Source organism: Astyanax mexicanus, chromosome 18 (assembly GCF_023375975.1).
Source record: "Astyanax mexicanus isolate ESR-SI-001 chromosome 18, AstMex3_surface, whole genome shotgun sequence".
In the NCBI taxonomy this organism is placed as follows: domain Eukaryota; kingdom Metazoa; phylum Chordata; class Actinopteri; order Characiformes; family Acestrorhamphidae; genus Astyanax; species Astyanax mexicanus.
This window is the reverse complement of record NC_064425.1, coordinates 9312662-9334973: the sequence shown is the minus strand read 5'-3', so window position 1 is coordinate 9334973 and position 22312 is coordinate 9312662. Positions and strand designations below refer to the sequence as shown.

The 22312-nt window shown below is 37.1% G+C and overlaps 1 protein-coding gene across 1 annotated transcript in view; it reads left to right on the top strand.

Annotated features, from left to right (window-relative positions):
* The window catches only part of igsf11 (immunoglobulin superfamily member 11), a 175750-nt gene extending 156678 nt beyond the window's left edge, over nucleotides 1-19072 (top strand). Inside the window, exons 3-7 of the mRNA XM_022669362.2 lie at nucleotides 7435-7642; nucleotides 9779-9934; nucleotides 12987-13109; nucleotides 14597-14744; nucleotides 16184-19072. Of these exons, the coding sequence (XP_022525083.1) occupies nucleotides 7435-7642; nucleotides 9779-9934; nucleotides 12987-13109; nucleotides 14597-14744; nucleotides 16184-16700 (1152 nt within the window). The 3' untranslated portion in view covers nucleotides 16701-19072. The remainder of the gene's footprint in view (nucleotides 1-7434; nucleotides 7643-9778; nucleotides 9935-12986; nucleotides 13110-14596; nucleotides 14745-16183) is intronic.
* The last annotated feature ends 3240 nt before the right edge of the window (nucleotides 19073-22312 follow it).

Below are 22312 nucleotides of genomic sequence, written 5' to 3'. Positions count from 1 at the left end.
TTGTTTTGTTTATTCTGCACGGAACTGCAGATTCCAAGTTTCTGAACTTGTGAACTCTATACACCTAAACATTGTTGAAACAATTATCATTTAATTTCACTTTATATTCTTTATTATAGTGTTTAGAGCTAGTACATTCAGTTATGTTACATGATTAAGCTTTGTTTTTTTTAATATATTGAAAAAAAGAACATTTAATCTTTATTTAAACAATAGCATATATGTACACTATTCAGTCAAGCTCTGGAGAAGGCAGCATTATGCAGACGAGCATTGTCTTGTTGGAATAGTGCACCAGAGTGTGTGTTCAGAAAAAGTATTATTGGTTGCAGGACTTTTTTAATGTAACATGGTGCTGTTAAAGTGTCAGAAAAGATGACCAAATGTGATCTGGAATTTGCTTTTGTGCATTACACACTACACACTCTGTATGTATGTAGAAAAGCAGTTTCCTCAGCTGAGAAGCATTGCAGATGTCCAGGTAGCACTGCATAGTTAAAATAGCAATCCGCCAAAAAGTCAGAACGCACCTGGCTCTTAAAGAGAATGGCAAGTGACACGATGATTGGTTTATTTCACGTTATACCCAAAACACACCCATGATTAATTGTTTAAAGAGAATTAGTACATGTCTTTTGCACGTTTCGAGTCATCCAAGGTGTACTTTTCCCGTCATTCCGATAGCAAAGAACTAAACTCCACGGAGCACGGTTGAAGGCTCACCTATAGATCGCTAAACTAGTGTCCAAATTCCTTAGCTTTGTTCTGAATAGCATTGCAGTCCAACACTTACTTCTGGATGCACTTATTTTTTGTATGCCCACTCAGTAAATATACTAAATGTAAGTTTAGCTTTGATCTGCTAAACATTTTAGATGCTAAGCTATGCTTTGTTGTGCTCAAAATAGAGTAAAGTAGTAGCTGCTAATCACTTAGACTTTTGAAATAAGACTATTTCACTAAATGTGAAGGTACAATAAGGGAAAAAAATGAAAGCACACCCCCACCACACAAACACGCACACACAAACACACACACACACACACACACACACACACACAGATATATAAAGAGATATAAAGAGAAAGACGAAGAAAAAACCTAAACACAGAATTCACTTTCGTTCCCTTTTCTCCTCTTAATCACTCTCTCTCTCTCTCTCTCTTTTGCTCTCTCTCTCTCTCTCTTTCTCTCACACTCACACACACACACACACACACTCACACAGGGGCACTGCAGGGCTCACTGCTGTTCATCACAGCTGAAGAGATGCCTATTCATCTGTGCATAAAAGGACAAAAGCAAAGCGCTCTCAGGAAACCACAGCACCGCAACTGACACGCAGTTACACCACACTGCTGTGTGTGTGTGTGTGTGTGTGTGTTAACCATGGCACCACAATAGATGGGCATGAGGTTAAATAACACTGTGGTGTGTGTGTGTGTGTGTGTGAGCCTGTAAACTAGAGCTGTAACGAGTCACAAGATTCATAATTCAACACAATTAAGTTCGATACAGCAAATAAGAAGCGTGTGAACATTTGCCCTTTATTAATATCTTATTACAACTTAATAAAGCAGGAAATTAGAGTGCTTTAATAATCTATAGTATAGTAGTAACTATTGTGTAATATCCTGTTGTAAACTATAGTACCTGTCTTTATGAATTGACTGTAGTATTAATAATGCAGCTCGTGTTAAAGGAGAAGTCCTGCGTGAAATGGACTTGGGTTGTAGTGAATCATAATAACGAGTGTGAACTTTTGTTGAATAGCCCACCTCTGTTCACTGTTCATCCCCAGCGTTCCCCCAGAAATACAGCGCTTTTAGCCGATGCTCCCAACAGGTTTATAATGCTAGTGATTGGGGCATATAGTTACCCATGCAAAGAAATTTATATTTTTACACTATATAACAAGCTCAAAGTATCTCCACACTTCATTGGTAGAATTCTGAAAGCCCTGATATTTAAACTGAGGCGCTGAGAGCTTTGAAAGTGCACATATAGGTTATTTTTCTTTTTTTAATCTACTTTTAGGACTTGCATCTAAAAAAAATCTGCTGATGTTTTATATCATATTTAGGCAGAAATATAATAAAAAAAAATCTAAAAGATTCACAAACTTTCAAGCATCACTGTATATATCTGCTGATGCTGACATACACTTTTATACAAGAGATTAATAAATAAATAAATAAATAAATAAAAATGAGCTTAAATTAGTGGATTTTAAAGTACTATGGCCATCGGTTGGTCCTTTTTCCTTTTCCAGTATACAATAAATACATTAGAAAGTATTGCTTTGAAATATTGGCCATACCGATATAAATCCAATATTATCATGCATGTACAGGTGCATCTCCTGCTGGAAAATGAAATCCGCATCTCCATAAAAGTCGTCAGCAGAGGGAAGCATGAAGTGCTGTAAGATTTTTTAGGGAAAACACTGCTATACTGACTTTAGACTTGATAATAAAACACAGTGGACCAGCACCAGCAGATGACATGCTGACAACTTTTATGGAGATGTGGATTTCATTTTCCAGCAGGACTTGGCACACTGCCCACACCTCCAAAAGTACCAATTGGTCTTATATAATATTCTAATTTTCTAATAATCAACAATAAAATAAATAAGCACTTAAAATAGATCAATCAATCTGTCAAATTTGAACTGAATTACTGACTTTTTTTTTTAAATGCACCTGTATCATCATCATCTAATCATTTTACCAATTTTGCTGTAGCAGTACTTTAGCTGTATTTTTTATGTTATCCACAATGTAGTTACTGAATGATGAGCCTGGGGATTTAAGGTTATACCGTGGCAACACAATTTGCATGTTGCGTGTGTGTAAATGTGTGTTATCGCGTGTGTGTGTGTGTGTGTGTGTGTGTGTGTGTGTGCCCTCTTTTAATGTTCCCCACCAATTCCTCTCACACTCTCAGTCGTCTGTAGAGCTTTTCCAGTGTTGAGAAGTTCAGCCAGAGTTTGAAGAGCATTTTTTAAAAGCTGTAAGGGAACAGGATGCTGCTCAGCTCGGGTTCACGTTCGCTGGGATTTTAACAGAACACTTCGGAATTATTACGAAATGAGCGAGAAACGTTCAATAGATGATCAAAAAAGCTTCTTTAGCTCTCCGGAAACTAACTTTGCCATTAAAAGCATCTCATGTCTCTCATTATGAGATGCCTATTAGAATTTCCATACAATATAAATGCTTTATTTTTTTTTATAATTCACAATCAGTGTTCAGCTTGTACAACAGTGGCTACGTTAACATGCAGCCTTATAATCTGTTAATAATCAGACTAATACTAATAGCTTAAGCGGAATAGAGTGCTTCCATATAAACACTTTATTTAGAATAGAGTAGTCTGATTGAGACCATTCCAAATGCAATTTCTATACTAATACTTTAAATTATCCATTAAAAAGAAGAATAATAGCCTTGTAAACACCTTTCATGATAACATTTTTTTTCCGAACAATATGTTGTCCCAGAAATGATTGATAAATACGATGGTACTGGCATTTTAACACCATTAATTGACATTAATATAATGGTAACATGATATCATAAAAAATACACCCATTTAAAAGACATTCCTGGAACCCGAAAAGTTCCCAGCTTGAATCAAAGTAGGTTATAGTCACATATATCTATATATACACACTGGGAAGTGCAGAGGCAGGGAAACCGTGGGTCCGCTCCACACCATGTTTTGCAGCCCCGGTCTGTCCCAGCTGGCTCACATTGGACCGCTATAAAGACCCTGCCTCAGCCTTCACTCAAAAGATACACTGACTTTGAGAGGAAGGCTGAAGCTACACAAACCTAAGAGAAACTAAAGTTAAGTGACTCGAAGTGCACTGTGCCATTACTATGTTTCTTTAAGTTTGTTTTGGGTGTTAAAAGAGGACATGTTTCCTAATAAAGGTACATTTTGGGTTCATTCACTCCCGGTGTCTATCATCCGATTGGATCCCCAATCGAAATGTTTAAATACATATTGCATATGTACATGTGCAGCATGGCAGAAGTTTACAAAGCTGAACAAATACTAATACAAATAATAAGAAAATGTGAATTCGTTTTTCCTGAGTCTGCATTAGTTTTAATGCTATTAAAGAAACAAACATACCAACTGCAAACTCTGGAAGCATAGCTAGTTAGCCAGTTGCTGTTGATCCTTTCATGCTAGCTGACGTCACGTGATGCTCATTGTTATTGTCATGGTTACGAGTACACTAAACGATACTACTTATGCGTGTCATGTTTGATTGCATTTTTTGTAGCATGCATATGAACTGAGAGTTTACTCAAACTATTGGGGAAAAATGTCATATAAACATCTTAGTCACATTCTAAAATCAGAATGAATTAATTTAGATTGGAGGAAAGCTTTGCATGTAAAGATAGGCAGTGTACATTTACTGTGTCCTCAAAATAACTCAACACACCTAAGTGAAAATGGCCAAAGTGTGCCCAAAATTTCAATGTTTTGTGTGGACACCATTATTATCCAGCACTTTCTTAACCCTTGTGTGGTGTTCATATTTTTGTTACTCATTTACTTTGTTACTTGTATTTAATTCAGCAAAATTAAGCAATTTTACATTAAAATGCTTTACACATGCTTGCTTTACCTAAATTGCAAGCAATATAAACAGCTTACATGGTTAATATTTGCCCTTTACCTTTCTTATCTTACATTTCTTTTAAAAAGTGCTACTCTTTTTTTATTAGTTTTTTAATAAAATGTAAAAGAAAATGAATTAAACTCAAGATATGAGTAGAAAATTTGTTAAGTTTCAAATTTACAAATGAAGCAATGTTTATTAGCCCTTGGCCAAACATACTGTATGTAATAAATGTGTAGGGGGGGGGGGGGGGGGGGGGTGTACAGTGTGTGTTTATCGAAAATGTGTTTTGATATATGTTTTTCACAAAAAATGAGCCAATGCCAATGAGTTTGAGTTAGAAAAAATATTTTTTTAGTATCATTTGATGAAATATGAAAACGGGTCCCACAGACACGAACACCACACAAGGGTTAACTCTATTGGGCATGGAGTTCACTACAGCTTCACAAGTTGCCACTTAAATCCTTTTTTTCCACTCCTCCATGACGACTTCAAGGAGCTGGTGGATGTTAGAGACCTTGCTCTCCTCCACCTTCAGTTTGAGGATGCCCCACAGATGCTCAACTGGGTTTAGGTCTGGAGACACACAGCTCTGGAAAAAAATAAGAGACCACTTCAGTTTCTGAATCAGTTTCTCTGATTTTGCTGTTTATAGGTTTATGTTTGAGTAAAATGAACATTGTTGTTTTATTCTATAAACTACAGCGAACTTTTCTCCCAAATTCCAAATAAAATATTGTCATTTAGAGCATTTATTTCCAGAAAATGAGAAAGGGCTGAAATAACAAAAAAGATGCAGAGCTTTCAGACCTTAAACAATACAAAGAAAACAAGTTCATATTGCATAAAGTTTTAAGAGTCAAGAAATCAATATTTGGTGGAATAAAGCATCCTGGCATGTTCTCCTCCACCAGTCTTACACACTGCTTTTCTGCTTTTGAATGTCCTGTATAAGATCATGCCACAGCATCTCAATCAGACTTTAACTAGGCCACTCCAAAACCCTTATTTTGTTTTTGTTTTTTAACCCTTAGAACCCGACAGACAGATTTTACATCCAAAATCACACCTTGTGTTCTCAGCTTAATTAATCAGGAATCCCTTCACACATTAACATATTTAATAAATGACTAGAAAGGGCAGAAATTACTCTTTCTAACAATAGTTAGAAAAAAAAAGTTATATCCCAGTGAGGTAAAGCATCTGCAAGAAATCCATTGGGAAAACACCTAAAACTAAGATCTTCTCCAAAGTCACTTGTTTTATTCTTCCATTATAACTCTATTTATTTGCTTAAAAAAACACATAATCAGTTTTATTTACAATCACTCCCGGGTCTCTGACTAAATCATATGATGCCATCATTGCCACTGATTCCTCTTAATAACGTGTTACACTTTATTAATAATAAAAGCTTAATTTGCATAGCAAATCATAGCAGCTATTATAATGCATTATACCAGGGGTGTCCAGGGGTGTTTTTTTGTTGGGGGCCAGATAGAAAATATATTTGAAGTCACGGGCCACAGACTGTATAATAAAACAAATAATGAAATATACCACTTTAAATAATACATTTTGCTGATTACTTTCATTTACACACCATTTTACCTAACTTACTATCTTTATCTGTCTTTGACAGTGTTGTGTAAACTAAGATTTTTCAAATTGATATTTCATTTCATGATGCCTCTTAATATTAAACTCCTTAATTACGCCAACTTTTAGACTCTTTGTCCCGTTTTTCTGCGCTACAACTGCGCACTCTCTCCGCTTTTAGACTCTTTGGCCCGTTTTTCCTGTGCTAAAACTGAGCACCCTCTCCGCTTTTAGACTCTTTGGCCCGTTTTTCTGAGCTACAACTGCGCACTCTCTCCTCTTTTAGACTCTTTGGCCCGTTTTTCTGAGCTACAACTGAGCACTCTCTCCGCTTTTAGACTCTTTGGCCCATTTTTTCTGTGCTTCAACTTCACTCTCGCCACTTTTAGACTCTTTGGCCCGTTTCTGACACCTAGCGTTCAAACTTTGAATCTCACATTATAAAAATTTGCTTAACAGCGGACCAACTTTCATTCTATTTCTAAAATACCTAAAAGGAAAAAGGAAAAAAAGGAAACTGGCCGCAAATGGCCCGCGGGCCGTAGTTTGGTCACCCCTGCATTATACCAAAATATACCAAATCTGTGGTATAGTGCATAACAACACCACATTGTACAATGTCCTTATGAACAGATATTATAAGGCATTATAAGCCTTTTGTTTATAAACCCTTACGCTTGTAGTTTATAATGTGTTATGAATGTCGCTGTAAGTACTAATGAGTTATTATACAGACTTACTACAGTTATTATAATGTATTATGCATGTCATACAATGCATTATAAATTCATTTATAAGGCATCATGAATACAGGGTTCATAGGAAGTTTTACCAACTATCCCAGGTGACTCTAACTCATGAATACACTGAGATTAAATTAGCAAGAGTGTGCAGATCGGTCCTCAAAGATAAATATAAAATAAAATTTGGCATGTGTTTCTGTATAGCATTAATATAGTCTTTTATATTAAATTTACAATATAAAAGAAAGAAAGAAAACACACTGAATTAGAAGATGGGTCTCTAAACATTTTACTCTAAATAATACTTTAAATTCCTTGAACAACTAAATTTAAGCTGAATATTTGTGAAAATGAACGATTAAGAACAAAACGTAAAATATTCTTGTACTGACAGTGTCTTGTCTGTTTTTGTTCTTTTGTTCTTTGTTCTTCCTCGTTCTCCAGGTGATCATCTACCAGGGCGGTCAGGTGTTCAGCTTAGCCAATCACATGAATGGGAGGGTGGGCTTCGTGTCCACCATGCCCAGCACAAGTGCCTCAATCTTCATCAACAACACGCAGCTGTCCGACACGGGTACCTACCAGTGCCTGGTCAACAACCTGCCGGACCGGGGAGGCCGCAACATCGGCGTCATCGGCCTGACCGTGCTCGGTGAGTGCACCAGTCCCTTAACCCTTGTGTCGTGTGTTCGACCCGTTTTCATTTTGCATCAAATGATACTAAAAAAAATATTTTTTCTAACTCAAACTCATTGGCATTGGCTCATTTTTTTGTGAAAAACATATATCAAAACACATTTTCGTTAAACACACACTGTACACCCCCCCCCCCCCCCCCCCTACACATTTATATTACATACAGTATGTTTGGCCATGGGCTAATAAACATTGCTTCATTTGTAAATTTGAAACTAAACAAATTTTCTACTCATAACTTGAGTTTAATTCATTTTCTTTTACACTTTATTTAAAAACTAATAAAAAAAAGAGTAGTACATTTTTAAAAGAAATATAACATAAGAAAGGTAAAGCGCAAATATTAACCATGTAAGCTGTTTATATTGCTTGCAATTTAGGTGAAGCAAGCATGTGTAAAGCATTTTAATGTAAAATTAATTAATTCAGCTTAATTTTGCTGAATTAAATGCAAGTAACAAAGTAAACGAGTAACAAAAATATGAACACCACACAAGGGTTAATATCAGGGATTATTAGTATTATTATAATATATCTCTCAATATATACACAATTTATAGAAATATATAATAAGAAATCAGTATAATTCATAGGACATCAGAAAGGAAACAGTGTGTCCTTGGTTGCAGTTCCTGATACTGCAGCACCATCTAGTGTCTGAATCAACAACAACAATCTGAATATTATTCACACTGAAACTTTTTATATATACATCTATATGTTAAATACAAAATCCCTGCAGAATATTATGACCACCTCCATGGTTCTTCACTCTACACAGAATATTATATATGCTATCACCTCCACTGATCATATACAGGGACACTTTGTAGTGTAAAGGACACTTTTCAGTGTGCTTAGGTCAGTGTCCTGGGGGCAGTATCCTGAAGGCAGTATTCTTAGGTTGGAGTCCTTAGGTCAGTGTCCTGTGGGCAATCTCCTGTATAGGCAACATTCTTAGGTCAGTGTCCTGTGGGCAGTGTCCTGAAGGCAGCATTATTAGGTCAGTGTTCTGTGGGCAGTGTTTTGAAGGCAGCGTTCTTAGGTCAGTGTTCTCTGGGCAGTGTCCTGTAGGCAACATTCTTAGTTCAGTGTTCTGTGGGCAGTGTCCTGAAAGCAGAATTTTTAGGTCAGTGTCCTGTGGGCAGTGTCATGAGGGCAACATTCTTTAGTCAGTGTTCTGTGGGCAGTGTTTTGAAGGCAGAATTCTTAGGTCAGTGTCCTGTGGGTAGTGTCCTGAAAGCAGAATGTTTAGGTCAGTGTCTTTAGGTCAGTGTCCCGAAGGCAGCATCCTTAGGTTAATGTCCCGTGGGCATAGTTTTCAGTTCAGTGTTCTAAGGTCAATGTCCTTAATGCAGCATCCTTAGGTCAGTGTCCTGTAAGCATAGTTTCTAGGTCAGTTTTCTAAGGTCAATGTCCTGAAGGCAGCATTCTTAGGTCAGTGTCCTGTGGGCAGTATCCTGAAGGCAGCATTCTTAGTTCATTGTCCTGTGGGCAGTGTTCTTAGGTCAGCATCCTGACGGTAGCATCCTTAGGCATAGTTTCTAGGTAAGTGTTCTAAGGTCAATGTCCTGAAGGCAGCATTCTTTGGTCAGTGTTCTTAGGTCAGTGTTCTTTGGTCAGTGTTTTTAGGTCAGTGTTCTAAAGGCAGCATCCTTAGGTAAGTGTCCTGAGGGCAGCGTTTGTAGGTCAGTGTCCTGAAGGCAACAGTCTTAGGTAAGTGTTCTGTGGGCAGTGTTCTGAAGACAGCATACTTAGGTCAGTGTCCTGTAAGCATAGTTTCTAGGTCAGTGTTCTAAGGTTCATATCCTGAAGGCAGAATTCTTAGGTCAGTGTCCTGAAAGCAGCATTTCTAGGCCAGTGTTCTGTGAGCAGTGTCCTGAAGGCAACATGCTTAGGTCATTGTCCTGTGGGCAGTGTCCTGTGGGCAGTGTCCTGTGGACACTAATAAAGGACTAGAGGATGGCCGACACAAACTGTGCAGCAGCAGATTCAGAGCTTCTGTTTCTGATTTAATAAAGAATGAAAATATTCTTTCTCTGTCTCTCTGTCTCTTTCTCTCTCTCTCTCTCTCTCTCTCTCTCTCTCTCAGTGCCCCCCTCAGTGCCGACGTGTCGGGTGCAGGGGTCTCTGGATGTGGGCAGTGATGTGATGCTGCTGTGTGGCTCTGAGGAGGGGATCCCCACCCCCACCTACTCCTGGGAGAAGCTGGAATCCATCCCCAAACTGCCTCACACCGCCATGCAAGGTACTAAACCCCTGGCAGTAGGAGTGCCCTTCTGCCCCACCTTCTCTGGTAAATCTGCTGCACTTCCGCTCCCCTGAGCTGCCCCGTGGAGTGGCCTACACCCTACCTGCTCCTGTGTGTGTGTGTGAGTTTGTGTGTGTGTTTATTCTCCTGTTAATTCTCCAAGATTAAAGGTAAAGTTCGGCTCTAAATAAAATGTATTTCTAGTGTTATGCCAAAGTAGAGCTGGGCAGTATAACATAACATAATATTTTATTGCAATACAGACAATATGCTTTAAAACACATATTGAGGATATCAAAAATTCTGTTTTTCAGGGTTTTATAGTGTTTGTAACTACTCAATCAAGTAACAAAAAATATATAAACAAAATGAAGGTAAATTAATCTAAAAAAAAAAAAGTTCAAGAACTTATACTCTAGAAAGTATTCTCAAGCGCAGCCACAGCAAAGACGATAAAAAATATGATGGAACTTGCCCTCATCAGGACCACCCCAAGAAAGAAGGTGTTTTTTTACGCAAGAGTTACCTCTGTTACACGTGATTTTAATTTGTTTAACACTTTTTTATGTGTTACTTCATAGTATTGCTTGTATTAATCTGTAATAGACACATTTTTTATATTTTTTAAATAATGAAAATAAACTTTTGACTGGTACTTTAAATATATCTATATATATATACAGCTCTGAAAAATAATGAGACCACTTATAAATGACAAGTTTCTTTGATTTTACCAAATTGAAAACCTCTGGAATATAATCAAGAGGAAGATGGATGATCACAAGCCATCAAACCAAACTGAACTGCTTGAATTTTTGCACCAGGAGTGCAAAGCATAAAGTTATCCAAAAGCAGTGTGTAAGACTGGTGGAGGAGAACATGCTAAGATGCATGAAAACTGTGATTAAAAAGCAGGGTTATTCCACCAAATGAACTATGAAATTGTTTTCTTTGTATTATTTGAGGTCTGAAAGCTCTGCATCTTTTTTTTTATTTCAGCCATTTCTAATTTTCTGCAAATAGATGCTCTAAATAACAATATTTTTATTTGGAATTTGGGAAAAATGTTGTTTGTAGTTTATAGAAATCAGAGAAACTGATTAAGAAACGGAAGTGGTCTCTTAAGTTTTGCCAGAGCTGTATATTTATTGTCTTTATCATCCAGCCCTATGCCAAAGTAAAGCAGCTATTGAAACAAACATGTATTGGAAGGTTATGCACCCAATTTTACCCCACTGTAGGAGTATAAAATCCATGTCTTGTCTGATCTAAATGAGATTTCCCGCCGAACTACACCTTTAACTGTGGCATGCTGCGCTTCCAACCCTAGATGCTGCTTTAAAACAAGGCTACAGAGCATCACCTGATGCTCACCTGATGCCAGAAGGCCTCCAGTTCACCCACAGTTAGTTTTGTTCCATCATTTTGTTCCCAAATTTCATTCATTACCCCCCTTAGGAATGAGAGCCTTGTGTGTCTAATAACGAGTGTCGCAAACGAGTGTAGATGACGGGGGAGAACTGCAGGGTAGCCTTCTTCTAACAGCAGCTCTCCTCTTCACACTGAGCTTCATTAGTGCACTGTTGTTTAGTGGTGATGGAGCTCTCAGTGGGAACACGCCGCAGTGCCTGATACCTTATACGCTGCTGACATCTAGTGGTTTATCATAGAAACTAAAGCAACACTTAATCACCATTTAAACACTTAAACACTTTATTAATTCACTGCTGATTTTTCCATATTATAGGCCTGCTCACAAATCGGGAGTGTGATTTAATATTTAATAAAAAATTTAAACTTATCAATATATATATATATATATATATATATATATATATATATATATATATATATATATATAACATAGTATTAGATCCTAGAAACTGTGGGATAGTTTCCTAGTCAGGAATTAAAGCCTAGTCTTGGACTACACATCGTTCTAAAACAAGATTTTCCAATGAAAAGAATTCAAAGTCTACAACTCAACCTAATCCCTGTCCACGAAACCAAACCCAAATGATTTATTCAGTATTTAATATAGTTTATTGTGAGGGCAGCAACTAAAATAGGTATTACATAATAAATGTAGGTATTACATAATAAATGTAATACCACACTATCATTGAATGGCTCAAAAGACAAAACTATAAATGAAGGTTATGGAGTAGTCTAGTCAAAGTCTGACCTTAAACAGGATGTTCATGCTCGAAAACCATCAAATGTGGCCTAATTATAACAATCCTGTCTAGAAGGGTGGAGCCAAAATTTCTATACAGAGATGTGAAAGACTTGTTGCCAGATATCAGTAAAGCTTGAGTGCAGTTGTTGCCACCAAAGTTGGTTTAGGGGCACTTTTTTCACACAGAATAAGGTTGGTTGGGATTGTTTTTTTTTCCTTAAATAAATCAATTTTATTATTTAAATAGTGTTTTTTTATACAGCTCTGGAAAAAAATGAGAGACCACTTAAAATGATGAGTGTCTTTGATTCTACCAAATTGAAAACCTCAAGCCATCAAACCAAGCTGAACTGCTTGAAATTTTTGCACCAGGAGAAAAAGGCATAAAGTTATCCAAAAGCAGTGTGTAAGACTGGTGGAGGAGAACATGATGCCAAGATGCATAAAAAACTGTGATTGATTTCTGAACTCTTAAAACTTTATGAATATGAACTTGTTTTCTTGTATTGTTTAAGGTCTGAAAGCTCTGCATATTTTTGTTATTTAAGCCATTTCTCATTTTCTGCAAATAAATGCTCTAAATGACAATATTTTATTTGGAATTTGGGAGAAATGTTGTCCGTAGTTTATAGAATAAAACAACAATATTCATTTTACTCAAACATAAACCTATAAATAGCAAAATCAGAGAAACTGATTCAGAAACTGAAGTGGTCTCTTATTTTTTTCCAGAGCTGTTTTTATTTACTCAAGTTATCTTTGTCTGATATTAAATAATGGTTATTAGATTTAGAGGTATTAATTTTATTAAGCTTAAAACTTTGTGTGAAACTGAGCTCTGAAGCTCTGTGTTGGTTTTTTGCTCCTCAGATCAGATGCAGGGGACGGTGACGTTACGCAACATCAGCACCACCACGTCCGGGCTGTACCAGTGCACCGCCTCCAACGCCATCGGCAAGAGCACCTGCGTGCTCAACCTGCAAGTGGTGGCACGTGAGTTACTGTTTTAATTAAACATTCCTCCCACATGTAGAGACATTCTCCATATATGCTCTAATTTAAATCAAATCTAAAATAAAAAAGCAGAAAGCTATCCTTCCCAGTCTCTTTCGCTGTGTTATACACTGCCTGGCCAACAAAAAACACTCTAATATTTGGTTGGACCGTCTTTATAGCTTTGATTGCAGCTCACATTCACTGTGGCATTGTTTCAATAAGCTTCTGCAATGTCACAATATATATTTCAATCCAGTGTTGCTGGCTTAATTTTTCACCAAGATCTTGCAGCAGCATTGATGATGGTAGAGTCTGACCACTGCACAAAGCAGCTCTTCTCCATCCAGCACATCCCAAAGATTCTCAAAGAGGTTAAGGTCTGGTCTCTGTGGTGAACTCTCTCTCAATCCATGTGTGAAAATGATGATCTCATGCTCCCTGAATCACTCTTTCACAATTCCAGCCCCATGAATCCTGGCATTGTTATCTTGGAATATGGCCGTGTTCATCAGGGAAGAAAGAATGAATTCATTGATGGAATAACCTGGTCTATATTCAGTATATTCAGGTAGTCAGCTGACCTCATTCTTTCAGCACATAGTGTTGCTGATCCTAAACCTGCAGACCAACTGCAGCATCAACCAACCCCACATCATTTACCTACTTACATCCAGGTGGAGACTTTTTTTCTCACCAGGTAGTGTAATATCACTGACAGTTGGCTGTGGAGTATTTAGCAGTGAGGAGAAAATTTCACGACTGGAAATTCAAATGTACTTTAAAAAAGTTTCGCAAAGTTTGCATTTTCTTTTTTTAGGTCAATTTTATTTCAGATAAATTGAAGTAACTCGGTTTCAAGACTTAAATGTTACACAGAGTAAATAAGTGAACTGAACTTCAGTCAATCCTTTCTTTTAGTAAACTTTACTTCATTTCTGCATACAATTATACCTAATTACAATGACTTAATTTATACAATATTACTCACATAATTTATGATACATAATAATTTATAATTCCTGAAATGTAAATATTTTTAATACATGGATGCCAACACAATGACAACACAGGAATGGCATGTAATACATTGTTTTTATAATACTAAAAAGAATGTATTACATGAGTCCATGTGTTGAGACAGTGTAATATGTGTGTTTTAACTAAAAATATTTAAATTTCAGGAATTATAATATATTATGTATCCTAAATTATTTGAGTAATATTGTATAAATGAAGTAAAGTTTACTAAAAGAAAGGATTGACTGAAGTTCAGTTCACTTATTTATTGTATGTAACATTTAAGTCTTGAAACCGAGTTGAAGTTACTTAAATTTACCTGAAATTAAATTTACTTAAAAAAAGCAAATGTAGAAAGTTGCAAAATTTTACTCATCATTTTTTTTAGTATGTAGCCATGAAAGTGATTAAAACATCTGAGCTTAAAATACTTTATCTCTTTTTTTGTCTGTGTGTTCAATCTCTAGCTCAGCCCCAGAGCGTGGGCCTCATCGCCGGGACCATTGCCACCGCCGTCCTGGCTGTGGTGATCTGCTCACTGCTGGTGGTGGTCAGTCTCTTCTACTGGAGGAACAAGAACAGATACGAAGAAGATGAGATCCCCAACGAGATCAGGTGAGGGCCTCCGGATGTCACTGCAGTTGCAGGATATGGTGATGAGATATGGTGCTTTAAAACTGAGATGAATGGAAAGTTATCAACATCATGTTTATTTATCATAAGATAAGCCAATGACTTAATTATTGCAACAGGCCAATCTATAACTTGAGGCTAAAACTCAGGAAGATCCAGAATTACTTAAATAAAGAGTATTTTTCAGTGACTATTATTGGTATAAAGTGACATGCTTATCCAGACAGTGGTGGTGTTATCCACTATGCGTACCAACCAAATTCAAATCAATTTAAGAACAATTTAAACATGAATCCATTATGTAATCCATTATGTTGCTACTTACATATGTCTTGACAAGTTTTATAAACAAACAAAACATTTTAAAGGATTTAAGCAGCATTTTAACCAGCATTTCATGAGTTGGTTTCCATTGGTTCCCATGAAGAATTTCTCAAAAAATGTAAAGAACGGCACTAGCTGGAATAAGTCTTTATAAATGCTAACCAAGGTACTTCAAAAAGCATTTATTAACACCAGTATTCTTTGGCGTTCCATAACTTTATTCTGTTGTTCACAGAAAAATAACATAATCTGGAACCTGGCTGCTTTTTCTTTTGCAGGACAAAGTTGTAACTAGGCGTACTGTTACATTTACTGTTGCTTTTAGCTGACCGGTTACAGGATTTTTCCATTTTCCTTGTTTAGAAATCAATAATGGGTGGAATAAACCTGTTTTTTTTAGTCACATTTTTTTGTGCATCTTGGCATGTTCTCCTCCACCAATCTTACACACTGGTTTTGGATAACTTTATGCCACAGCTTGGTTTGATGGCTTGTGATCATCCATCTTCCTCTTGATTATATTCCAGAGGTTTTCACTTTGATAAAATCAAAGAAACTCAGCATTTTAAAGTGCTCTCTTATTTGTTTTGAGAGCTGTAAATGACCTTTCCATACTTTTTTAAGAAATAATGAAATAATGCTTAACTGAAAAATAGAGATAAGGAAAAACACTAAATGTAACTTTTGAAAGGTACTGTATTTTGGTCTCAATCTTTAAGCAGTTTAAAATGATGGGATACAAAGTTGAGCAAATGTGGAGCCAATCAGCAGATCCATGTATCAGTAAGCCCTCCCACTGAACAGTTCTGAGAAACTAACAGCACTGAGAAAACCAATCACAGCCCAGTTTGTTTGCATTCAGTGCCGATTCGTGCCAAACCATGGAAATCATCCTCTCAGGAGTAAATGATTGACTATCTTAACAAATCGGTAAAACTGTATAACAGCTTTCATTAATATACTTTAAACTAGCAACTTTTTTTGTTTCTTAAAATGTGAAAAAAAATGTTATTAATCATTAGTTAAAGATATATTAATGAAAGTTATCATAAAGTGTTACAAACAAATCTTTTACCAATCATCTTTTCTTTCTCCAGAGAGGACGACCTTCCTCCTAAAAGGTCTTCGTCAGTGAAGGCCTTCCACGCCGACGCCTCGTCCTCGGAGAACGACACGCTGACCTCCACCAACACCTACAACAGCCGCTACTGGCACAACCCCAAGCCCAACTACGACACCAACTCCTACACGCGCTACAACGGCGACACGCGGCAGACCTTCACAGCCGGCGGCGGCAGCGGGGGAGGGCACAGCGGCGGTGGCCCCGCCCCTCCTCGTGCCCCCGCCTACGCCAACGGCAGCCACACCCTTCCGCCACCCAAAACTTTGGTGGTCACCACCAACTCTGCACCGTCCCCGCCTGCCATGACCCGCAGCAACGGCTCCCTCAGCCTGCGACCGCCGGCGACCGTCACCACGGCACCCGCCACGTCTCACGGCCCGCACGCGCATACGCACACGCACTCGTACGCCGTGAGCCAGGCCACGCTGGAGCGCATGGGCGCCGTGCCAGTCATGGTGCCCACCCAGAGTCGGGCTGGATCGCTCGTCTAGCAAAATGATTAAAACAAACGTACGGAAGAGACGTACATACATACCGTACATTACGTACATCACGTACATCACGTACGTTACGATTTTATGAGAGTTCGTCCAATGCCAACTGTCTGGTCCACTACTGAGCAGCACCTAGTGTACTTCTCCTGACTTTTCGCTCTGTGTGTTCTTCTACGTCGGCGGATTAGCAATAAAAGCGGCCATCCCAGAGGCTGAAACGTGGCCAACGAGCCACGTCACCCTTTCTAATATAGCAATCGCGGACGGCGGCGACCCTTTGGAGAACGCTGGGAACTTTGCTCTGAAGTTCTTCGGTCAGAAAACCTTCTGGAAGTGCATGTCTGTCTGAGAGGAGCACATCTTTTTTAGTTTTCATCCTCCACCGTTTGTACTCCTCCGTCACTCGGTAGTCTAAAAGAAAGGTCCTGGAACGTCTTTGGATCTTTGGGTCTTTGGGTCTTTGGGTCTTTGGGCCTTTGGGCCTTTGGGTCAAGCTGAGCGCACATGTCTTAAAATAATGCTGGCGGGTGGGCTGGCCCATTTATTTTTTCGTTTTTTCGCCCATCTGAAGTTGAAGGACGTTTTTTGAAAGTTTTTAAACACTTTTTTTTTACTTTACTTTACTTTATTTTCTGCGAAGGTTATGTTAGTGTGAAGCAGTTTGAAGCAGCTGTGTGGTAATGCATAGCTATTTAGCTTTAACACATAGTTTTAACACATTCATTTTCACTAAATGTTTTATTTTTTTTCCACTGATTTATTTTATACATTTCAACATTTACTAATAACTCTGGGGTTAAAACTGTGTAAACAGAGTGTGTATTCAGAGTGGAGGGTTGGTGTGATATTGTGGCTGACATTAGAGAAATGTACTGACTCGCTGATTGATTTAGTCAGTGTTGGTTCTACAACTTTTATCATTAATTATTCAGATATCTTTAAAAATTGGTGAAAAATCAGAGGAGAAAAAATGATGTAAACACATCCAAGCCACAACAAAAAAAACTGTGATTATTATTTACAAATTAAAAAATCTCAGTTCTAAATGATGTATAGTCCAAAACTAGGCTTAATCCCTTTCTAGAAAATGTAAAGGAACAGCTCTACAAAAAAATAAAAAAGTGAAATTAACTTGATTGATTGATCACAAATCCTAAATGCAGTTAACCAGCTAAAATACACTATATGGGAAAAAACGTCCAATTAGAAATCCATAGCCATTAGTGTGGAGTCGGTCCCTTTAATTTATAGCCGTGATTTAAAGAGACAGCGTAAGTACACAATTTGTAGCCACAATTTAGCAACAAGCAGTAAGCAATAAGCAAAAAGGCTACAAATCGACAAGCAACAAATCGAGATAATATTTTCTCAACCTTGTGCAAAATCATTTTTAATTAATAATTATTTGCACAAATAAAATACACTCTATGGACAAAAGTATTGGGGCGTATATATTACAAATACAGGAGCTTTTATTTCTGACATCCAATTCAAAATCCTCAAAGTCATTAGTGTGGAGTCGGTCCCCCTTTGCTGTTACAACAGTTTCCGCTCTCCTTGGATCAGTTTCTTCGAGATTTTAGTGGTTTTCAGTTAAACCACTCACTGTTGATGTTGATTTTTCAACTAACTGTTCCTTTAAATGCTAAAAACTGACAAACCCAGTTTATTTCTCACAATCGTTCTGAAGAGAAGACCCCCTAATCGTTTGATGAGCGTATGAACGACTGTTAATGTAGAAAAAAAAAAGTGGAAAAGAAGTCTAAGATGAGTCTAAAATGCCTCGGTTTCAGTTTCTTGCTTGGCTACCAATGCTTCTTTGTTCTTTATTGTTTGCACTGGATTATTTTTTATCTCATATTCTTGATTATTTTACTTTCTAATCTAATTTTATTCGAAACTAAAGTGAGTCTTATTCAACACGGTCTTACAGACTTTACCCCTAATCCAATACTACTGATAACATAGCCATAGCCTACCTCTAAACACAAATACATCAAATAAAATAGCGTACACGTAGATCATTTTATGAAATTAATCTTTTCTTTTCTTCTTCTTGGCGTGACGGAGATTATAAGAGTATGAATTATTTATTTTAAACCTTAACCAAACACTGGACTAATGAGAAAATATCAGTAATTATTATTATTATACAGAATCCAATACAGTTAGGTGCTACACTGCTACAGTCAAGCAGAGGCGTACTGACCCCTACCACAACAATTTTACTAAAAAAAAAAAGTTTTGAATTATTAACATTAACTCTTTATTTTAATGATTTGTTTTTGCTTGTTTTGTTTGTTTTTTTTACTGTAAATATTGTAAGTACCTGTAGTATAGAATTGAAATTAAATCATTCTTTTGCCCAATTTGAGGAGGTTTTGTCGTTTCTTGCTCTTTACATTACTGAGGATATTGAAATTTGAACCAGCTTTTTTATTTTAATTCATTTTAAAGTAAATTGTAGGACATTACAACCATGAACATATTTGCATAGACCTGCCCACAGCAAGTAAGCAGGGATTATGGTGGAACCATGGAAGTACTTTACCAAATATTTAGAGTTTTAGAGTTTCATGGACAGAGATACCCTGGTGAAAAAAAATATATACTTAATTGTACTTAAAATATATTGAGAAATGGCGGCAACACTTCATATGAACCCTTTATTCATAATGTATTATAAATGCATTTATAATGCATTATATGACATGCATAAAACCTTATAATGACTGTAATAAGTCTGTATAATAACTCATAAGTACTTACAGTGACATTCAAAACACATTCTAAACTACAAGTATAAGGGTTTATAAAGAAAGGGCTTGTAATGCCTTATAATACCTGTTCATAAGAACATTGTACAATGTACTGTTGTAATGCACTATAACACATTTTTGGTATATGTGTGAATTTTAATATGCCTCACTATAAATGTTTTGACAGTAATGACTGTATATAAGGCTTTATAATGTACCACACTTATATAAAAGCTTAATTTAAGAAATTATTATAATGCATTATACCAAAATTTACCAAAACAGTACAATATAGTGTATTTTAATACTACAAAGTACACTTTTAGTTTAATGTAATTTGTAAAATATACTTTTAAAATAATTATTTCCTAATATACTTTTGTACATTTTTGGCAAAGTGTGTTAAAAACAGCTGTTACAGTAGTTCACTTAAAGTACAATGTATCATGTAACTTTTTAGAAAGTAAATTGAATTACTACATTGGTAATTTTTAAAAATATATATATTTAGGTATTACATTAATATAATAGTTAAAATGTATTTCAATGCTCTGTAATCATAAGTAAATTAAAGGACACAGTGTTAAATAACACATTTAAATGTCAAAAAAATAGAAAAAAGTAAAGTAAATTTGTAACAAACATGCTAAAACTTGTAGTACAGTATATTAAAATACATACCCAATTTATACCCAACAAAGTATACTAGAAGTGTGTACAATGGGAAAGTGAGTGTGAGTTTTACTCGTCAGAAAAGCTGGGTTTGCTTAGGTCATGGGTCTTCCAGCAAGACAATGACCCTAAACTTAGTTTAAAAACACCCCAGAAATGAATGAACGCTTGTGGAGAGATCTTAAAATTGCCGTTGGGAGGAGAAACCCTTCAAATATAAGAAACCTGAAGCAGTTTTGCGGAGAAGAGTGATCCAAAATTACAGGTGAGTGGTGTAAGGAGCTGGTGGATGATTATAGGAACCAAACATCAAGGTGAGGGAGCCAATATTGTGATATGCTGTATTGTACAAAAAGAGGTCAGAAAACGGTATCTGAACAAGAATACTGTTAGTGGAATTCAGGTGGATAACAAAAAGCCTGAAAGAAGAGAAAATTGGTCGTTTAAGGTTATTATACAATAATATAACTGAAATACATGGAGAAAAGCATTAGTGTGGACAGAAGAAGTGACCCAGAGGCCTGTCAGCTGCACTGACTTCTGACCAGGTAAATTTTCTCCCCGGTCCACGCCGCCCGCCCAGACAACGCGACTGATTGAGCTTCAGAATTTCATTTTAAAGGTCAAGGCTCAGATGGCTTGTAGCAGATAGGGTAGAGTTTAGCTCCAGACATGATCTTTCTGAGATATTCCTCGCTGTTCCTGCTGTACGAGCCTTGTTACAGCTTGTGGCACTGAACTGACAGGTGGCTCCGTGTGTAAAGTGTGTTCAGACTGAAAATAGAAACACCAAACAGTTTTCTTTTTCTCAGCACACGTTTTTAAATAACGTGAAGGAGAGAATTCAGCGAAAGCTAATTAATGCAGCTTCTTCACTTTTTTCAGCACTTTATCTAGTGCTCTGTAGCTGCAAATTAACAATTAGTTCACAATGAAATAAAAAGTCGTCAACTTTTTTTAAATGTAGATGAAAGCTCCACTAGGTAGGATTGAGATTTTGTGCTCGTGGGCTCCCCCTACAGTTGTAGAGTGTAAAATAAATGTTTTAGGCGGATTAGTTTCTCTTTCTCGTTTTCTGGCTTTCACAGAAATATTCAGTCTCTTTCCAGCTTCTGCCAGAGTGTCTGTATGTTAATTTGTAAAGAATGAACCAGTAGTTCTTGTAGAACTGTTAGAACTAAAGGTCGGAAAGCAGGTCGCAGTTCTCATGAGCGTCGGTCGCGGCCACCTCGGAATACTTACAGAGTCTGGTTTGAGCTCAGAGGAGCTCCGGCACAGACACGAGAGCACCGCTATTCCTCCTATTACACCTCAATGGAGTGCTTCAGTTTCAGAGTTTCAAGCTGTAATTTCACTTCTTTAAAAAGATAAAAAATCAAGGAAATCCTACCTAGTGCTGCTTTAATACTGAAGTCGTTCAACATATGGAATTATTTAGTAACCAAAAAAAGTGTTAATAAAAAAAGTGTTAAACAAACCAGAATATGTTTCATATTTTAGATTCATCAAACAAGCACATTTTGCTTAGATGACAGATTTCAACATATTGACTGGATTTTCTCAGTCAGCTTTATGAGGTAGAGTCACCTGGAATTCAGGCTTTCAGTTAACAGCTGTGCTGAACTTGTCAAGAGTTAATTACTTAAATCTCTTGTCTCTTAATGTTAATGTTTGAGAGCATCAGTTGTAAAGTAGTGAAGAGGTAGAGTTACAGGTATACAGTGAATAGCTCTATTTGAGTAATGTTGTAATCCAGATTATTACAGCTTCTCTCAGGTGATTAAAGCGATTGGTCCAGTTGGTCAACTATATTCGCCATGATAAAAACTCTGCTCAATCAGCTTTGTCCTGCTGGTGTTCCTGCTAGTCAAGGTGGATCAGCTTTATCTGGGAAGGCTGTATTATTTCAGGAGGTATTATGATGCTCATTTAAAGTGTTTTGGAGCAGTTGGGGGGTCTCTCTAGAGTAGAGTAGCACTCAGCCGGTCAGCCTGCGGTGAATCAGCGGTGACGGTGTGGAGACAGTGGAGGGATCGGTGCGTGAAGACCCCCGGATAGACGTTTCGTTCTCAGACACACTGAGGATGTAATTATGAGTGTGAAGCTGCCTGTGGTGAACAGCAGTAACCAAACAAAGCCAGACTGACCTCAGTCTACTACCAGCAGGACATCCCTCTC